Source organism: Somniosus microcephalus, chromosome 31, assembly GCF_052327205.1.
Source record: "Somniosus microcephalus isolate GS21.2 chromosome 31, FLI_Smic_1.0, whole genome shotgun sequence".
Taxonomy (NCBI): Eukaryota; Metazoa; Chordata; class Chondrichthyes; order Squaliformes; family Somniosidae; genus Somniosus; species Somniosus microcephalus.
Window position 1 is genome coordinate 2,038,638 of NC_141017.1, and position 21,358 is coordinate 2,059,995.

A 21,358-nucleotide genomic window follows, 5' to 3' on the forward strand; every position below is an offset into this window, starting at 1 on the left:
CCTGTTCAGTCCTTCCTGATAGTTGAACACTCTCAGTTCTGGGTTCATCCTTGTAAATCTTTTTTGCACCATCTCCAGTGCCTCTATATCCTTTTCGTATTATGGAGACCAGAGATGTGCCCAGTACTCCAAGTGTGGTCTAACCAATTATCAATAAAAAATGACCATAGCTTCTCTACTTTTCGAGTGATGGATTTGTGCTGAAAACTCATCACAAAGTACATTAGTTAGCCTTAACGGCCCAATTGATGAATTCACCTCGTGTAACACTGAGCCTTTGAGTGGCTGGAGCTGTCCCGGCTGGTCTTTGTGAAATGCCAAATGCAATCGCTGCTGCGTGATGTGGAAAGCGATGACTGAAAGGGCGGTGGAAGCAGATACAAAAAGGAACTTTCAAAGAGGAATTGCATATACACAAGGAAATTTCCAGGACAGCAGGGAGGAGTCAATCATGATGATATCAATCGACTGCAGCAGGACATAGAAAGGCCAGCAGAATGGGCAGACAAGTGGCAGATGGAATTTAATACAGAGAAGTGTGAGGTGATGCATTTTGACAGAAGGAACAGGGAGAGGCAATATACACTTAATGGCACAGTTTTACAGAGTGTGCAGGGACAGCGGGACCTAGGAGTTAATGTGCATAGGTCCCTGAAGGTGGTGGGACATATTGAGAGAGTGGTTAACGAAGCATATGGGATCTTGGGCTTCATAAATAGAGGTATTGAGTACAAAAGTAGAGAAGTTATGCTGAACCTTTATAAAACGCTGGTTAGGCCACAACTGGAGTATTGCGTCCAGTTCTGGTCACCACACTTTAGGAAGGATGTGAAGGCCCTTGAGAGGGTGCAGAGGAGATTTACCAGAATGGTTCCGGGGATGGGGGATCTTAGCTACAAGGACAGGTTGGAGAAGCTGGATTTGTTTTCATTTGAGCAAAGGAGGTTGAGGGGTGATTTGATGGAGGTGTACAAGATTATGACTGGTTTGGATAGGCTAGACGGGGAAAGGCTGTTCCCACTAGTTCATGGTACAAGGACTAGGGGACACAGATTTAAGGTTTTGGGCAAGAGATACAGGGGGGGAGGTGAGGAAAAACTTTTTTACGCAGCGAGTGGTGAGGACCTGGAACTCGCTGCCGACGGAAGTGGTGGAAGCAGAAACACTCAATGTTTTCAAGGGGAGACTGGATAGGCACTTGAGGGAAATAAACTTGCAGGGCTCCAGGGATAGAGAGGGGGAATGGGACTGAGTGGAGGAATGGGACTGACTGGATTGTTCTACAGAGAGCCGGCACAGACTCGATGGGCCAAATGGCCTCCTTCTGTGTTGAACAATACTATAATCATATTATTATTGCTCCATTAAGTCTAACAATGTTTCCTCTTCCTTTTGCCTTCAGTCAAACAATGTTCTGTTAATTTCCTGGAGCATATCTTTGTACAAACAAAGAAATCGGAGTACGATTATAAAGATACTGTGCAACTGAGCTGCAAGACAGGGTTCGAGCTCTACGTAAGTTGCTGCCATGTGTTGTCCTTTAAACAGACATCTGGAACAATGATGGCCATTTTAATTTGGCATAATGATGTCAAATGAAGGCTATGATACTACAGAATACCTTCCCCAGGTTACTGTTCACACAGATGCCTCGATAGTTATTTGGGTCAACTTTGTCTCCATTTTTGTATATGGGCGTTATGAGTCCTTTGTTCCAGATATCAGGGAAGTAACCGACACTCAGAACCAAGTTGAAGAGTTTTAGGATAGCCAATTTCATTTTATCGTCGGTGTGTTTAATCATCTCGTTCAGGATGCCATCTGCACCGCAAGCTTTTCTTGGTCGCAGGTCCTTGAGTTTTTCAAATAGCCCTTTTTCAGTTATTGGGGGGTCTAACGGGTTTTGGTAATCTTTTATGGCCAGTTTGAGCTTTTCCAATTCTTTGCATATTTCAACTTGCTTAGTGTGTTTTTCTGGTATAATTTTTCAAAATGGTTTTCCCATATGTCTCCATTTTGAATGGGCAATTCATCGTGTTGCTTTTTGTGTAATGTATTCCAGTTGTCCCAGAAACAATTAGAATCAATAGATTCCTCAATGGAGCTGAGTTTATTCCTAATATACTGTTCTTTCTTGGCTCTGAGTGTGTTTTTGTATTGTGTTAATGCCTGACAATAAGCAAGGCTTAGTTCCTCGTTTTCTGGTTGTCTGTGTTTTTGGTTTGATATTTTTCTGAGTTTTTTCCTCATGTTATGACAGTCTGATTCAAACCATTTTTCTTGGTTTTGTGTTTTGTGTTTACTCTTGCGAGATATCAAGTTCGACATTGTTGCCAAATTATCAAAAATATTATTTAGGTTATTCACTGCCCCGGTTTACGCCTTCTTTATTGTGAGTGTATGTGTTTTCCAGAAAGGTGTCCAAGAGAGATTGAGTTGATTGGCTGCTAATTGCTTTCTGGTATTTTTCCGTACTGTTTTAGGCCCATCTGTAGGATTTTTTAATGTTGTACAGCTTACTGGGCTGTGTTTCTGTGTTGGTTGTTTCTATCTCTCTCTGCTGGTGTCTCTGTATCTCTGCTGGTGTCTCTGTATCATGTCACACTCAGTCACACCTCTCTCTATCCCCCTCTGCTGGTGTCTCTGTATCACTGCACACTCAGTCACACCTCTCTCTCTCTCTCTGCTGGTGTCTCTGTATCACTGCACACTCAGACACACCTCTCTCTATCCCCTCTGCTGGTGTCTCTCTGTATCACTGCACACTCAGTCACACCTCTATCTCTCTCTGCTGGTGTCTCTGTATCACTGCACACTCAGTCACACCTCTCTCTATCCCCTCTGCTGGTGTCTCTGTATCACTGCACACTTAGTCACACCTCTCCCTATCCCCCTCTGCTGGTGTCTCTCTGTATTACTGCACACTCAGTCACACCTCTCTCTATCTCTCTCTGCTGGTGTCTCTCTGTATCACTGCACACTCACTCACACCTCTCGCTATCCCCCTCTGCTGGTGTCTCTCTGTATCACTGCACACTCAGTCACACCTCTCTCTATCTCTCTCTGCTGGTGTCTCTCTGTATTACTGCACACTCAGCCACACCTCTATCTCTCTCTGCTGGTCTCTCTGTATTACTGCACACTCAGTCACACCTCTCTCTATCTCGCTCTGCTGGTGTCTCTCTGTATCACTACACACTCAGTCACACCTCTCTCTATCCCCCTCTGCTGGTGTCTCTGTATCACTGCACACTCAGTCACACCTCTCTCTATCTCTCTCTGCTGGTGTCTCTGTATCACTGCACACTCAGTCACACCTCTATCTCTCTCTGCTGGTGTCTCTGTATCACTGCACACTCAGTCACACCTCTCTCTATCCCCCTCTGCTGGTGTCTCTCTGTATCACTGCACACTCACTCACACCTCTCGCTATCCCCCTCTGCTGGTGTCTCTCTGTATCACTGCACACTCAGTCACACCTCTCTCTATCCCCCTCTGCTGGTGTCTCTGTATCACTGCACACTCACTCACACCTCTCGCTATCCCCCTCTGCTGGTGTCTCTCTGTATCACTGCACACTCAGTCACACCTCTCTCTATCTCTCTCTGCTGGTGTCTCTGTATCACTGCACACTCAGTCACACCTCTCTCTATCCCCCTCTGCTGGTGTGGCTGAGCTTCAGCTGACATTTAACACTTGAGAACTTGCAGCCGGCTTATTGATTTTGCCTTTAAAAGGCTTCCTTCCCTGTGCCTCCTGCAGGACAAACAAAGTAATGAGATGCTCAGTTCAGCCATGGTGCATTGTCAGAAGGATGGAACATGGAACAGCTCCTTCTACTCCTGCAGGCGTAAGTTAACTATCTCTGTAAATAAAAACAGAAAATGCTGGAAATACTCAGCAGGCCAGGCCGCATCTGTGGAGAGAGAAACAGAGTTAACGGTTCAGGTCGATGACCCTTCGTCAGAACTGCAAAACAGGTTTTAAGCAAGTGCAGGGGCTGGGAAAGGGGGAGGGGAGGAAAGAACAGAAGGGAAGGTCTGTGATCGGGTGGAAGGCAGGAGAGAGTAAATCACAAAAGGGATGATGGTGCAAGGCAAAAGGAGATGGTAATGGGACAAGTAAAGAAACTAAAGCTGGGTCCAGAGGAGGTGTAAATGGGAATGGCAGAATCATCAACAGCTGCTGTCCGAAAAAAATGGGGGCCGAGGTTATGATCTGAAATTGTTGAACTCAATGTTGAGTCCGGAAGGCTGTAAAGTGCCTAATCGGAAGATGAGGTGCTGTTCCTCGAGCTTACGCTGAGCTTCCGTGGAACAGTGTAAGAGGCCAAGGATGGTGAGGTCTGAGTGGGAATGGGGCGGTGAATTAAAGTGACAGGCCACCGGGAGCTCGGGGTCACCCTTCTGGACTGAACGGAGGTGTTCTGCAAAGCGGTCGCCCAATCTGTGTTTGGTCTCCCCAATGTAGAGGAGACTGCATCGTGAGCAGCGAATACAGTATACTAGATTGCAAGAAGTACAAGTAAATCACTGTTTCACCTGGAAGGGGTGTTTGGGGCCCTGGACAGTGGGAAGGGAGGAGGTAGAAGGGCAGGTGTTGCATCTCCTGTGCTTGCACAGGAAGGTGCCGTGGGGAGGGGAGGGGCTGTTGGGAATGATTGAGGAGTGGACCAGGGTGTCACGGAGGGAGCGGTCCCTTCGGAATGCTGAAAGGGGAGGTGAGGGGAAGATGTGTTTGGTGGTGGGATCACGTTGGAGGTGGCGGAAATGGCGGAGGGTGATCCGTTGAATGTGGAGGCTGGTGGGGTGAAAGGTGAGGACAAGGGGAACCCTATCGTGGTTCTGGGAGGGAGGGGCAGGGGTGAGAGCAGAAGTGCGGGAGATAGAACGGACACGGTCAAGGGCCGTGTCAACCACAGTAGAGGGGAATCCTCGGTTGAGGAAAAAGGAAGACATGTCGGAAGCACTGGTGTGGAAGGTGGCATCGTCGGAGCAGATGCGGCGGAGACGGAGAAACTGGGAGAATGGAATAGAGTCCTTACAGGAAGCGGGGTGGGAGGAAGTGTAGTCCAGGTAGCTGTGGGAGTTGGTGGGCTTGTAGTGAATGTTTGTCAATAACCTATCCCAAGAGATGGAGATAGAGGAGTCGAGGAAGGGAAGGGAAGAGTTGGAGATGGACCATGTGAAGGTGAGGGAAGGGTGGAAATTGGAAGCAAAGTGAATGAAATTTTCTAGTTCAGGGCGAGAGCAGGAAATGGCACCGATACAGTCATCAATGTACCGGAAAAAGAGATGAGGGAGGGGACCTGAGTAGGACTGGAACAAAGAATGTTCCACATATCCCATGAAAAGGCAGGCATAGCTTGGGCCGATGCGGGTTCCCATGGCAACACCTTTAATTTTGATGAAGCGAGTGGAGTTAAAGGAGAAGTTGTTCAATGTGAGAACACGTTCAGCCAGGCGGAGGAGGGTGGTAGTGGATGGGGACTGGTCGGGCCTCTGTTCAAGGAAGAAGCGGAGCGCCCTCAGGCCATCCTGGTGGGGGATGGAGGTGTAGCGGGATTGTACGTCCGTGGTGAAAAGGAAGCGGTTGGGGCCGGGAAACTGGAAACAGTTAAAGTGGCGGAGGGCGTCGGAAGAGTCGCGGATGTAGGTGGGAAGAGACTGGATAAGGGGAGAAAAAATAGAGTCGAGATAGGAAGAAATCAGTTTCATGGGGCAAGAACAGGCTGAAACGATGGGTCTACCAGGGCAGTCCTGTTTGTGGGTCTTGGGAAGGAGGTAGAAGCGGGCTGTGCGGGGTTGGGGAACTATGAGGTTGACAGCCACGGAGGGAAGATCTCCAGAGGAGATGAGGTCAGTGACAGTCTTGGAAACGGTGGTTTGATGTTCGGTAGTGGGGTCATGGTCCAGGCGGAGGTAGGAGGAGGTGTCGGAGAGTTGGCGTTCAGCTTCTGCACAGTAGAGGTCAGTTCGACAAACAACAACAGCATCACCCTTGTCAGCGGGTTTAATGATAATGTTAGGGTTGGATCGGAGAGAACGGAGTGCTGCAAGTTCAGAGGGAGGTAGGTTGGAGTGAGTGAGGGGAGCAGAGAAATGGAGACGGCCTATGTCACGCCGGTAGTCCTCAATGAAAAGATCTAGAGAGGGTAAGAGGCCAGAGGGAGGGGTCCAGGTTAGAACGGGAATTCAGAAAACGGGAGAAAGGATCAGCCGTGCGGGGGGAAGACTCCTGGCCAAAGAAGTGGGCACGGAGATGAAGGCGATGGAAGAAGAGCTCAGCATCGTGCCGAGCTCGAAATTCATTGAGGTGGGGGTGTAAGGGGATGAAGCTCAGGCCTTTGCTGAGGACTGATCGTTCGGGGTCAGAGAGGGGAAGGTCAGAGGGGATAGTGAAAACACGGCAGGGGGTGAGATTGGGAGAAGGGATGGGGTCAGAGGAAAGTGAAGGGGAAGAAAGTTACGGAGGGGCGTTGGTGTCCAAGAGTTGTTGAAGCTTGCGATCCTCGACACCTGAAAGGAAGAAAAAAAGTTTTTTGTTAAAGCGGCGGATGAGGCGAAGGGTGAAATGGAACTGTGGACCAGGACAGCTTTGAGATAGAGTGTGTCGGTGCTGCTGAAGAGAGAGGTCAAGAGTGTTCATGTGGCGCCGCATGGCGTTCAGCGTGGATCTCAGGATACGGCGAGAGCAGTGGTTCAAGGAACGCTGAATATCTTGGAGATATCTGTAGTCCTGGGTGGATCCAAAACACGAAGGGTGGAATTTCAGTTGGAATCCACGTGGAGTAAGTCGGAGCCGGAGACAGTTGCTGAGGAAAGATATGTGGCTGTGAAAGCGAGTTTTGGTAGATACCTGATCAAACATGAGAAGGGAAACTGAAAGCAATGAAGGTGAACAAGGTAAAAGAGACAAACGGAAATCCCGTCGGAGAGAAGAGCAGAACTTCTTCAAGGTGGGCATTCCTGGAAGAGAGGTGGCAGTGAACCAAACACTAATATAATAGCAAAATACTGCGGATGCTGGAAATCTGAAATAAAAACAGAAAATGCTGGAAACACTCAGCAGGTCAGGCAGCATCTTTGGAGAGAGAAACAGAGTTAACGTTTCTTCAGAAACAGAGTTAACCTTCCGTCAGAACTGAAAAAAGTTAGAGTTATAACAGATTTTAAGCAAGTGCGGGAGCAGGGAAAGGGAGGAGGGGAGGAATGATCAGAAGGGAAGATTAAAAGATAAAAGGGATAATGGTGCAAGGCAAAAGGAGATGGTAATGGGACAAGTAAAGAAACAAAAGACAGATCGAGGAGAGGTGTGAATGGAATAGCAGAATCATCAACACCTGCTGTCCGAAACAATAGGGGCCGAGGTTATGATCTGAAATTGTTGAACTCGATGTTGAGTCCAGAAGGCTGTAAAGTGCCTAATCGAAAGATGAGCTGCTGTTCCTCGAGCTTATGCTGAGCTTCATTGGAACAGTGTAAGAGGCCGAGGATGGAGAGGTCAGAGTGGGAGTGGAGCGGAGAATTAAAGTGACAGGCGACCGGGAGCTCGGGGTCACCCTTACGGACTGAACGGAGGTGTTCCACAAAGCGGTCGCCCAATCTGCGTTTGGTCTCCCCAATGTAGAGGAGACCACATCGTGAGCAGCGAATACAGTAATACTAGATTGCAAGAGGTACAAGTAAACTATCTCTGTTACCCAGCAGGTTGGGATGCCTGGTTAGTGAGGAATTGGCTAAATCTGAGGGTTGACCAAAGTAGATTCAGCCACAAAGAATCATAGAATGATACAGCACAGGAGGAGGCCATTCGGCCCATCGTCCCAGCGCCAGCTCTTTGATAGAGCTCTCCAATTAGTCCCATTCATTGGACTCCATTTTTAGCCCTCTCCCTTTTCAGCTGCTAGGATTGCGGTACAGAATATACAGCACAGAAACAGGCCATTTGGCCCAACTAGTCGGTGCTGGTGTTTACACTCCACACGAGCAATAAGGCAAGGTTACAGTGCCAAGCCATGTGAGCAAGAGCAGAGAGGGAGTAACATTTCCAGTGAACACGGAAGCAGCACGGGAAGCACACGCAAAGTCCCACACTGATAACTGCATGCATTAGCTTACTCATCACCGGATCAGAGTTAGACCCCTCAGTCACTAAGTGGAGGAGAAAGGTAGAGGTTTATAAACTGTGCAGGTGGGAGGCTATTGAACACAGATCTTGAGTGCAAATGACTTTAAAATGATTTGTTAATGTTGATCCTCGTGGCGTTTTCTGTGCATTTGTGCCAGGCATTACTCGAGAAAGGTTTAAGACACACAGTCCTACCACAAGAGAGGGAAATGAAGCAACTTTTGCACTGATTTGTACAGAAATTGAGGTTCGCACTTTTTTAAAGAAGAAATTCCTTGCTGACAAGGTCAGTTGCTATCGATCATCGAGCATCAGCAGCCAGGCACTGAGACCTCTGGGGAATTGTACACAGAATTATCAAATGGTTACCGCACAGGAGGAGGCCATTCGGCCCATCGAGTCCGTGCCGGCTCTCTGCAGGAGCACTTCAGCTAGTCCCACTCCCCCGCCCTTTCCCCGTAGCCCTGCAATTTTTTTTCCTTCAGGTACTTATCCAACTCCCTTTTGAAAGCCGTGATTGAATCTGCCTCCACCACCCTTTCAGGCAGTGCATTCCAGATCCTAACCACTCGCTGCGTAAAAAAGTTTTCCCTCATGTCGGCTTTGGTTCTTCTGCCAATCACCTTAAATCTGTGTCCTCTGGTTCTCGACCCTTCCGCCAATGGGACCAGTTTCTCTCTATCTACTCTGTCCAGACCGCTCATGATTTTGAACACCTCTATCAAATCTCCTCTCAACCTTCTCTGCTCTAAGGAGAACAACCCCAGCTTCTCCAGTCTCTCCACGTAACTGTAATTACTCATCACTGGAATCATTCTCATGAATCTTTTCTGCATCCCCTCTAAAGCCTTCACATCCTTCCTAAAGTGTGGTGCCCAGAATGGGACACAATACTCCAGTTGAGGCCAAACCAGTGTTTTGTACAGGTTCATCATAATTTCCACACTTTTGTTCTCCATGCCTCTATTCATGAAGCCCAGGATCCCATAAGTTTTTTTTAACCGCTTTCTCAACCTGCCCTGCCACCTTTAACAATTTGTGCACACATACCCCCAGGTCTCTCTGTTCATGCACCCCTTTAGGATTGTACCCTTTAGTTTATATTGCCTCTCCTCATTCTTTCTACCAAAATGTATCACTTCACACTTTTCTGCGTTAAATTTCATCTGCCACGTGCCCGCCCATTCGACCAACCTGTCTGTCTTCCTGAAGTCTATCACTCTCCTCCTCACTGTTCATTATACTTCCAAGTTTTGTGTCATCTGCAGATTTTGAAATTGTGCCCTGTACACCCACATCCAAGTCATTAATATATATCAAGAAAAGCAGTGGTCCTAGAACCGACCCCTGGGAACATCACTGTATTCCTTCCTCCATAGAATCATTGAATCATAGAAAGTTACAACACGGAAGGAGGCCATTTTGGCCCATCGTGTCCGCGCCGGCCAACAAAGAGCTATCCAGCCTAATCCCACTTCCCAGCTCTTGGTCCGTAGCCCTGCAGGTTAGAGCATCCCAAGGGCACATCCAAGTACTTTTTAAATGTGGTTAGGGTTCCTGCCTCTACCATCCTTTCACACAGTGAGTTCCAGACCCCCACAACCCTCTGGGTGAAGAAATTTCCCCTCAAATCCCCTCTAAACCTTCCACCAATTACTTTAAATCTGTGCCCCCTGGTTTTTGACCCCTCTGCTAAGGGAAATAGGTCCTTTCTATCCACTTTATCTAGGCCCCTCATCATTTTATACACCTCAATAAGGTCTCCCCTCAGCCTCCTCTGTTCCAAGGAAAACAGACCCAGCCTATCCAGTCTTTCCTCATAGCTAAGATTCTCTACTCCCAGCAACATCCTTGTAAATCTCCTCTGTACCCTCTCTAGTGCAATCACATCTTTCCTGTAATGTGGTGACCAGAACTGCACGCAGTACTCCAGCTGAGGCCTAACTAGTGTTTTATACAGTTGATGCATAACCCCCCTGCTCTTGTATTCTCTGCCACGGCTAAGGCAAACATTCCGTATGCCTTCTTAACTACCTTATCTACCTTGTTAGCCCTCCCCAAATGCATTACCTCACACTTCTCCGGATTGAATTCCATTTGCCACTGCCCTGCCCACCTGACCAATTTATTGATATCTTCCTGCAGTCTACAGCTTCCTTCTTCAGTATCAACCACACAGCCGATTTTAGTATCAGCTGCAAACTTCTTAAACATACCCCCTATATTCAAGTCTAGATCATTGATATATACCACAAAAAGCAAGGGACCTAGTACTGAGCCCTGCGGAACCCCACTGGAAACAGCCTTCCAGTCACAAAAACACCCATCAACCATTACCCTCTGCTTCCTGTCTCTGAGCCAGTTTTGTATCCAACTTGACACTTTGCTCTGGATCCCATGGGCTTTTAACTTCGTGACCAGTCTGCCATGTGGAACCTTATCAAAAGCCTTGCTAAAGTCCATATACACTACATCAAACGCACTACCCTCATCTACCCTCCTTGTTACCTCCTCAAAAAGTTCAATCTAGTTTTTCAGACATGACCTTCCCTTAACAAATCCGTGCTGACTGTCCTTGATTAATCCGTGTCTTTCTAAATGAAGATTTATCCTGTCCTTCAGAATTCTTTCCAATAATTTTCCCACCACCGAGGTTAGGCTGACTGGCCTGTAATTACTCGGTCTATCCTTTTCTCCCTTTTTAAACAAGGGTACCACATTAGCAGTCCTCCAGTCCTCCGGCACCACACCTGAAGCCAGAGAGGATTGAAAAATGATGGTCAGGGCCTCTGCTATTTCCTCTTTTGCTTCGCTTAACAGCCTGGGATACGTTTCATACAGGCCTGGGGATTTATCCACTTTTAAAGCTGCTAAACCCCTTAATACTTCCTCTCTCACTATGTTTATTTCATCTACTACTTCACACTCCTCCCCCCGATAGCAATGTCTGCTTCGCCCCTCTCCTTTGTGAAAACAGACGCAAAGTATCCATTAAGAACCCTACCGACGTCTCCCGCCTCCACACACAGATTACCCTCATGATCTCTAATAGGCCCTACCCTTTCTTTAGTTATCCTCTTACTCTTAATATATTTATAAAACATCTTTGGGTTTTACTTGCCAAGAATTTTTCATGCTCTCTCATTGCTTTCCGAATATCCTTTTTAATTGCACCCCTGCACTTTCTGCACTCCTCTAAAGATTCTGGAGTATTTAGCCCTCGGTATCTGTCATGCGTCTCCCTTTTTTTCTTTATCCTGCCCTGTATATCTCTAGACATCCAGGGGGCTCTAGATTTGTTAGTCCCTCCTTTTTTCTTTAAGGGCACATATTTGGTCTGAACCCTCCGGATCTTCTCCTTAAATGCCTCCCACTGCTCGGACACTGATTTACCTTCAAGTAGCTGTTTCCAGTCCACGATGGTTAAATTCCCTCTGAGCTTAGCAAAATTTGCTTTTCCCCAATTTAGAATTTTTATTCCTGGTCTATCCTTGTCCTTTTCCATAACTACCTTAAATCTAACAGAATTATGGTCACTAGCGCCAAAATGCTCCCCCACTGATACACCTTCTACCTGCCCAGCTTCATTCCCTAAAACGAAGTCCAGAACCGCCCCCTCCCTTGTTGGGCTTGCTACATACTGGCCAAAAAAGTTCTCTTGGATGCATTTTAGGAATTCCGCACCCTCTATACCCTTCACACTAATTTTATCCCAGTTAATATTGGGGTAGTTGAAATCTCCTACTATTACTGCCCTATATGTTTTGTACTCCTCAAAAAGTTGTCTACATATTTGTTCTTCTACCTCCCTCTCACTGTTTGGGGGTCTGTAGTACACTCCCAGCAGTGTGATCGCCCCTTTTTTGTTTTTCAATTCGACCCATCTGGCCCTCCAGTCTGAAAAACAACCGTTCACCACTACTCTCTGTTTCCTGTCACTTAGCCAATTTCGTATCCATGCTGCCACTGTCTCTTTTATTCCATGGGCTTCAACTTTGCTGGCAAGCCTATTATGTGGCACTTTGTCGAACGCCTTTTGGAAATCCATGTACATCACGTCAACCGCATTACCCTCATCAACCCTCTCTGTTATCTCATCAAAAAACTCAATCAAGTTAGTTAAACATGATTTGCCTTTAACAAATCCATGCTGGCTTTCCTTAATTAATCCACACTTGTCCAAGTGACTGTTAATTTTGTCCCTGATTATTGTTTTTAAAAGCTTCCCCACTACCGAGGTTAAGCTGACTGGCCTGTAGTTGCTGGGTTTATCTTTACACCCTTTTTTGAACAAGAGTGTAACACTTGCATTTCTCCAGTTCTCTGGCACCGCACCCGCATCTAAGGAGGATTGAAAGATTATGGCCAGCACCTCTGCGATTTCCTCCTTAACCTCCCTCAGCATCCTAGGATGCATCCAATCCGGTCCTGGCGACTTATCTACTTTAAGTACAGCTAGCCTTTCTAGTACCTCCTCTTTATCATTTTTTTTCCCATCCAATATCTCCACTACCTCCTCTTTCACTATGACTTTGGCAGCATCTTCTTCCTTGGTAAAGACAGATGCAAAGTACTCATTTAGTGTCTCAGTTATACCCTCTGCCTCCATGTGTAGGTCTCCTTTTTGGTCCCTAATCGGCCCCACCCCTCTTACTATTTATATGCCTATAGAAGACTTTTGAGTTCCCTTTTATGTTAGCAGCCAATCTAATATGCTCTCTTTGCCCCTCTTATTTTCTTTTTCACTTCTCCTCTGAAATTTATATATTCAGCCTGATTCTCACTTGTATTCTCAACCTGACATCTGTCATACATGCGTTTTTTCTGCTTCGTCTTACTCTCTATCTCTTTCATCGTCCAGAGAGATCTGACTTTAGTTTCCCTAGTGGGAATGCACCTCGACTGTACCCGAACCATCTCCTCTTTAAAGGCAGCCCATTGTTCGATTACAGTTTTGCCTGCCAGTCTTTGATTCCAGTTTACCCAGGCCAGATCCGTTCTCAACCCACTGAAAAATGCTTTCCTCCAATTAAGTGTTTTTACTCTAGATTGCTCCCTGTCCTTTTCCACAGCAAATCTATGATCACTGTTCCCAAAATGTTCACCGACTGACACTTGCTCCACTTGATCCACCTCAGGCAGCACGGTGGCATAGTGGTTAGCACTGTTGCCTCACAGCGCCAGGGACCCGGGTTCGAATCCGGCCTCGGGTGACTTTCTGTGTGGAGTTTGCACATTCTCCCCGTGTTTGCGTGGGTTTCCTCCGGGTACTCCGGTTTCCTCCCACAGTCCAAAGATGTGCGGGTTAGGTTGATTGGCTCTGATAAATTGACCCTTAGTGTTAGGGGGATTAAATAGGTGGGGATAGGGTGGGACATGTGTAGGGGTTACGGGGATCGGGTGGGATATGTGTCGGTGCAGGCTCGATGGGCCGAAATGGCCTCTATCTGCACTGTGGGGTTTCTGTGATTTCTGTGATTCCCCAGAACCAGATCCAGCAATGCCTCCTTCCTCGTTGGGCCGGAAACGTACTGATCCAGAAAGTTCTCCTGATCACACTTCAGAAATTCTTCTCCCTCTCTGCCCTTTACACTATTACTATCCCAGCCTATATTAGGATAATTGAAGTCCCCATTATCACTACTCTATAGTTCATGCATCTCTATAATTTCCCTGCAAATTTGTTCCTCTATATCTTTCCCACTATTTGTGGCCTATAGAATACACCCAGTAGTGTAATGGCACCTCTATTATTTCTTAACTCTAGCCATATAGATTCTGTCCTTGACCCCTCCAGGACATTCTCTCTCTCCAGCACAGCAACATTCTCCTTAACCAATACTGCCACACCTCCTTTCCGTCCCTATCTTTCCTGAACACCCTATATCCAGGAATATTTAAAACCCAATCCTGTCCTTTTTTGAGCCAGGTCTCAGTTATTGCCACAACATCATACATACCTTGGCTGCAGTGTGTACCATCTATAAGATGCACTGCAGCAACTCGCCAAGGCTTCTTCGGCAGCTCCTCCCAAACCCGTGACCTCTTCCACCTAGAAGGACAAGGGCAGCAGGCGCATGGGAACACCACCACCGCCAAGTTCCCCTCTAAGTCCCACATCATCCTGACTTAGAAATATATTGCCAATCCTTCATCGTCGCTGGATCAAAATCCTGGAACTCCCTCCCTAACAGCACTGTGGGAGCACCTTCACCACACGGACTGCAGCGGCTCAAGGCAGCGGCTCACCCCCACCTTCTCGAGGGGCAATTAGGGATGGGCAATAAATGCTGGCCTTGCCAGCAATGCCCACATCCCACAAACGAATAAAAAAAAAAATTCCCATGTGGCGATTTGCGTCTGCAGCTCACCAACCTTGTTTACCACGCTTCGTGCATACACTGTAAACCTGTCTTAGACCATCCTGTGTTCTCTTAGTTTGACCCCATCTAATACCTTACTATTTCTTACTTTAGTGCTATCTGCCTTTCCCAATCCTTTGAGCACTTTATTTCCCCTTCCTAATGCTACATCCTGGTGCTCATCCCCTTGCCAAATTAGTTTAAACCCTCCCCAACAGCACTAGCAACACCCCCCCCCCCCCTCCCACACCCCTAGTAAACCCCCCCCCGGCGAGGACATTGGTCCTGGCTCTGTTGAGATGCAACCCGCCCGGCCTGTACAGGCCCCACCTCCCCCAGAACCGGTCCCAATTTCCCAGGAATCTGAAGCCCTCCCTCCTGCACCATTTCTCCAGCCACGCATTCATCTGCTCTATTCTCCTATTTCTATACTCACTAGCTCGTGGCGCAGGGAGTAATCCAGAGATTGCTACCTTTGAGGTCCTGCTTTTTAATCTCTCTCCTAGCTCCCTAAACTCTGCCTGCAGGACCTCATCCCTTTTTCTACTTATGTCGTTGGTACCGATATGGACAACGACCTCTGGCTGTTCACCCTCCCCCCTCAGAATGTTCTGCAGCCGCTCAGTGACATCCTTGACCCTGGCACCAGGGAGGCAACATAACATCCTGGAATCACGTCTGCAGCCGCAGAAACACCTGTCTGTTCCCCTAACTATCGAATCCCCTATCACTATTGCCTTCCCGATCTTCCTCCTCCTCCACCACCCCCGTACAGCTGAGCCACCTGTGGTGCCGTGGACTTGGCTCTGGCTGCACTCCCCAGAGGAACCATCGCCCCCACCAGTACTCAGTACTGAATACTGGTTGGAGAGTGAGATGCACTCCGGGGACTCCTGCACTACCTGCCTGGTCCAGGGACTCCTGCACTACCTGCCTGGTCCGGGGACTCCTCACTACCTGCCTGGTCCGGGGACTCCTCACTACCTGCCTGGTCCGGGGACTCCTGCACTACCTGCCTGGTCCAGGGACTCCTGCACTACCTGCCTGGTCCGGGGACTCCTGCACTACCTGCCTGGTCCGGGGACTCCTGCACTACCTGCCTGGTCCGGGGACTCCTGCACTACCTGCCTGGTCCAGGGACTCCTGCACTACCTGCCTGGTCCGGGGACTCCTGCACTATCTGCCTGGTCCAGGGACTCCTGCACTACCTGCCTGGTCCAGGGACTCCTGCACTACCTGCCTGGTCCGGGGACTCCTGCACTACCTGCCTGGTCCGGGGACTCCTGCACTACCTGCCTGGTCCGGGGACTCCTGCACTACCTGCCTGGTCCGGGGACTCCTCACTACCTGCCTGGTCTGGGGACTCCTGCACTACCTGCCTGGTCCGGGGACTCCTCACTACCTGCCTGGTCCGGGGACTCCTCACTACCTGCCTGGTCCGGGGACTCCTGCACTACCTGCCTGGTCCGGGGACTCCTCACTAGCTGCCTGGTCCGGGGACTCCTGCACTACCTGCCTGGTCCGGGGACTCCTGCACTACCTGCCTGGTCCGGGGACTCCTCACTACCTGCCTGGCCCGGGGACTCCTGCACTACCTGCCTGGTCCGGGGACTCCTGCACTACCTGCCTGGTCCGGGGTCTCCTGCACTACCTGGCTGGTCCGGGGACTCCTCACTACCTGCCTGGTCCGGGGACTCCTGCACTACCTGCCTGGTCCGGGGACTCCTCACTACCTGCCTGGTCCGGGGACTCCTCACTACCTGCCTGGTCCAGGGACTCCTGTACTACCTGCCTGGTCCGGGGACTCCTCACTACCTGCCTGGTCCAGGGACTCCTGTACTACCTGCCTGGCCCGGGGACTCCTCACTACCTGCCTGGTCCAGGGACTCCTGTACTACCTGCCTGGCCCGGGGACTCCTCACTACCTGCCTGGTCCAGGGACTCCTGCGCTACCTGCCTGGTCCAGGGACTCCTGCACTACCTGCCTGGTCCGGGGACTCCTGCACTACCTGCCTGGTCCGGGGACTCCTGCACTACCTGCCTGGTCCAGGGACTCCTGCACTACCTGCCTGGTCCGGGGACTCCTGCACTACCTGCCTGGTCCAGGGACTCCTGCACTACCTGCCTGGTCCGGGGACTCCTCACTACCTGCCTGGCCCGGGGACTCCTGCACTACCTGCCTGGTCCGGGGACTCCTGTACTACCTGCCTGGTCTGGGGTCTCCTGCACTACCTGCCTGGTCCGGGGACTCCTGCACTACCTGCCTGGTCCGGGGACTCCTGCACTACCTGCCTGGTCCGGGGACTCCTGCACTACCTGCCTGGTCCGGGGACTCCTGCACTACCTGCCTGGTCCAGGGACTCCTGCACTACCTGCCTGGTCCGGGGACTCCTGCACTACCTGCCTGGTCCAGGGACTCCTGCACTACCTGCCTGGTCCGGGGTCTCCTGCACTACCTGCCTGGTCCGGGGACTCCTCACTACCTGCCTGGTCCGGGGACTCCTGCACTACCTGCCTGGTCCGGGGACTCCTGCACTACCTGCCTGGTCCGGGGACTCCTGCACTACCTGCCTGGTCCGGGGACTCCTGCACTACCTGCCTGGTCCGGGGACTCCTGCACTACCTGCCTGGTCCGGGGACTCCTGCACTACCTGCCTGGTCTGGGGTCTCCTGCACTACCTGCCTGGTCCGGGGACTCCTGCACTACCTGCCTGGTCCGGGGACTCCTCACTACCTGCCTGGTCCGGGGACTCCTGCACTACCTGCCTGGTCCGGGGACTCCTGCACTACCTGCCTGGTCTGGGGACTCCTGCACTACCTGCCTGGTCCGGGGACTCCTGCACTACCTGCCTGGTCCGGGGACTCCTCACTACCTGCCTGGTCCGGGGACTCCTCACTACCTGCCTGGTCCGGGGACTCCTGCACTACCTGCCTGGTCCGGGGACTCCTGTACTACCTGCCTGGTCCGGGGACTCCTCACTACCTGCCTGGTCCGGGGACTCCTCACTACCTGCCTGGCCCGGGGACTCCTGCACTACCTGCCTGGTCCAGGGACTCCTCACTACCTGCCTGGTCCGGGGACTCCTGCACTACCTGCCTGGCCCGGGGACTCCTGCACTACCTGCCTGGTCCGGGGACTCCTGCACTACCTGCCTGGTCCGGGGACTCCTCACTACCTGCCTGGTCCGGGGACTCCTGCACTACCTGCCTGGTCCGGGGACTCCTGCACTACCTGCCTGGTCCGGGGACTCCTGCACTACCTGGCTGGTCCGGGGTCTCCTGCACTACCTGCCTGGTCCGGGGACTCCTGCACTACCTGCCTGGTCCGGGGACTCCTCACTACCTGCCTGGTCCGGGGACTCCTGCACTACCTGCCTGGTCCGGGGACTCCTGCACTACCTGCCTGGTCCAGGGACTCCTGCACTACCTGGCTGGTCCTCCTTGTCTGTCTGGCAGTCACCCATTCCCTCTCTGCCTACACACTCTTACACTGCGGGGTGACCACCTCCTGAAACGTGCTATCCATGTAGCTCTCAGCCTCACGGATGCACCGCAGTGACGCCAGCTGCTGCTCAAGCTCTGAAACCCGGAGCTCAAGCTCCTCCAGCCGACGACACTTCCTGCACACGTGGTTGTCCAGGACATGGGAAGCGGCCTGGATTTCCCACATGGCACAGGATGTGTAGTCCACGGGACTGAGCTGCCCTGCCATGCCTCTATTTTTCGACTATTAACTAACTTTACAGAAAGTTAAGACTAAGATGTAGCTAATTCAAGTTGTTAATATAATATAATATAACAGTCACTAACAAAACCTAGCGTCCTATTTGCTCTGTTTATTGCTGCCTCACACTGGCCAGATGTAGTGAGCAATGAGTTAACTAACACTGCTCGGTCTCTTTCAACGTGCCCACAGCACGGTCTATCCACCCACTGAGGACACATGGCTCCTATTTTTACTTCCTTAATACCTGACATTTGTTCACATTGAGCTTTGTTTGCCAGAGATTAGCCTCAGTGCAGACCCTGTCCAGATAAAGTACATTTGGCCCATCCATCCATAGCAGCGTTCTGTATAATCCGGTACTTGGCCCAATGGTCACACTCCCTCTACCAGCTTTGGAAATTTTCATTTACCTCTGTTGCTCAGATCGAACAAATAGGTTCGCAATTTTCCTTTTAGGGTTCAAATGTAAGTTTGGTCTGAACAAACACACAGGCAACAGATTTCGCGTACAAAGATAGATCTTTAATAAATGCTTAACAAAGACCGTTCGCAGTTTAAAGTACAATTCCAAAATATAAGACTCACAACTTATATAGATATTACCCTGATTTGGTCCGAGGTGATCCATCTCTGCCCAATCCTCTACGTAGGGTTTTGTCCCCAGGTCACTGCTGTCGAGTGTTGCTCCTAGGTCCTCGCTGCCAGGTCGTCGCTGCCAGGTCGTCGCTGCCAGGTTGTCGCTGCCAGGTTGTCGCTGCCAGGTTGTCGCTGCCAGGTTGTCGCTCTCAGGTTGTCGCTCCCAGGTTGTCGCTCCCAGGTTGTCGCTCCCAGGTTGTCGCTCCCAGGTTGTCGCTCCCAGGTTGTCGCTCTCAGGTTGTCGCTCCCAGGTTGTCGCTCTCAGGTTGTCGCTCTCTATCTGGGGTTTTTCCTCCTGGTTTATACTATCCTATAATCTGTCCCATCTCTTTGGTTACACATTTGTTACTGTCCCTGCATCCTGATGATTAGTTTACCCTATTCCACATCCTGTCTCATCTCCTTGATTAGTTTACGTCTTACTTCATCCATTTTCTCTAATTGACCCATTGTTTGTTAACTGGCGTCTGTAGTGACCTCACTCGTGTCTGACGAAGTTACCTATGAGCCCCCTGTTTAGAACATATTTGAACCTCTGCATTATTTATCCACTATCCCTTACACATGGTGACTCCTTCACTTTATTTCAGCTTTCTTACATAGCTTCCATTTCCACATTCTTCCCTTTGATCATTATCATTTGACCAAATGATTTGATCACCATAAGGCTGTTTACCATCGTCGGGGTGTGTCCTTTGTAAAGCCTGATACGCTTCCCTTGACTCCACTCGAACCTTCAGCCTTTTCTCTCGTCTTTTCATGCTTACTCAGGTGAAACATAGGCATATGAACACCAGCATGATCATAGTTACAGTCAGGTGGGACACGAGTCTCACCCAGGGATGTATGTTCACATTTTCGCCCCAATTCCAAAGGTCGTCCCACCAGGTATTGATTTTGATTTGTTTAATCTTTTGGTCAATGTCCTGGGTATTCATTTCCACCCTTTCGTAGATTTCGTGAACAAGATCAAGCTTATGTCTAATTTCAGTTATATATTCTTCCTCTAGCTGGATGTTGATGTCGATTTTTGTGAAATATTTTGTCAAGCGATTCTTCAGGTCTATTGACACATTAAGATTAACAGTTGCATGCCTCTGGATGTTGATAATTTCCTATTCTCATCGGTATCAGGGGGTGTGTGCAGAAGGTTGGGTTTTTGGATAGGGCAGTCCTTATTCCCATAATGGTAACTAGCTTCAGTGGTGGTAAAACAATATGTTCCGTCACCCATATAAGCGCTTCGAGTGATAGGTTTGTGAATCGCGGTCTCCATGATCAGGGAGCAATTTATGGCCGTATTTCCCTTAAATACACATCGCGCGGTGCGGGTCGGGTAAATTTTGTATGGGCATATTACTGTTCTTTCCGTAGTGGCACATTGTCCCAATGCAGTTCCCACTAAAGTGTCGTTCCGCTTCACAGCACATGGCCTCATTCCTGCCACGGCCACCCGTGCTCCTTTTTGTATCGTGCCTATGGTTTGGACCTCAAATAATGGCATTCCTTCCTGGTGGCCTATCATGGGGACTCCTATCACCATCCCTACAGCATACTTCCACGGGGGCCCGTACATTCCTCGTTGAACCATACCCTGCTGAGTTTCCGTAGTTCACAGTCACTGATAGTAGCAGGAACATTCTGCTTTATCAGACCCCGGATTTGAGTATTGTTGATCTAAGTGGGTACTTCTTCACGTTTTGCCAGCATTAAGTTTTCTCGCAGCTGGTCCAGCATCCAATTGCCATATGTCATGCACAGTGTTTGTTGTTGGGTTCCGTTCGCTGCCTTTTTGGCTGTGTTAATAAGTTGATTAATAGTCCGTGCATGTCCTGCTAACACCTTCACCTGTTGTGTTTGGATCCCTATACTCTCCTGTCCTGCCTGTGCCTCTTGTCTTTGATTATTCCAATAACATTTTGACTTGCTGGGTTAAGGTTTTAACCTTGGAGTTCAAATTCGTTATATCTGGAGTATTTACAGTGGCCATTCCTGCTCCATAGACTGTCCCTGCATCATTCAGTAACCCTCTCTTCCTCCTTTTCCTAGCTGTCTTTGTTTCATTTCCCTGCTTCCCTCCTATCTCTCCCTTGAGCAACATCGAAGTCAAGTCCTGATACAATCTTTTGGTTCCCTCCGGGCACCAATCGGGCAATTGTACATCGATTATATTCAGTACTATAGGTATTAATTCATATTGTATATTATCATAATCAATTTTGGTCGTGTTTCTTAATATTACTCCTCCCTTGGGTCCCGGCTCGTGTTCGGGGCAGTCCCAAACTGGAACTGGGGTACTGATTAGGTTTCTTACAGTTGAATTGCTGCTACATCCCTCCATAATCTGTAAGGAGGTGCTTGTCTTGCTTATATTGCAACACAGTTGTTTATCTATCTTGGTTCAGAGTATGAGATGAATTGTACTAACAGGATTTGCCCCCGAGAGAACCCTATGGGTACCCCCTGTGTTCTGCATAGCCGTCCATACTATAGCCTTAACATC

General features: G+C 49.5%; 1 protein-coding gene across 2 annotated transcripts in view; it reads left to right on the top strand.

Annotated features, from left to right (window-relative positions):
- LOC147097534 (complement C1s subcomponent-like) overlaps nt 1-21,358 on the top strand; it is a 65,533-nt gene that overhangs the window by 23,568 nt on the left and 20,607 nt on the right. For both annotated transcript variants that reach the window (XM_085971464.1, XM_085971463.1), the window contains exons 4-5: nt 1,403-1,515; nt 3,763-3,850. In XM_085971464.1, coding sequence (XP_085827590.1) covers nt 1,403-1,515; nt 3,763-3,850 — 201 coding nt within the window. The remainder of the gene's footprint in view (nt 1-1,402; nt 1,516-3,762; nt 3,851-21,358) is intronic.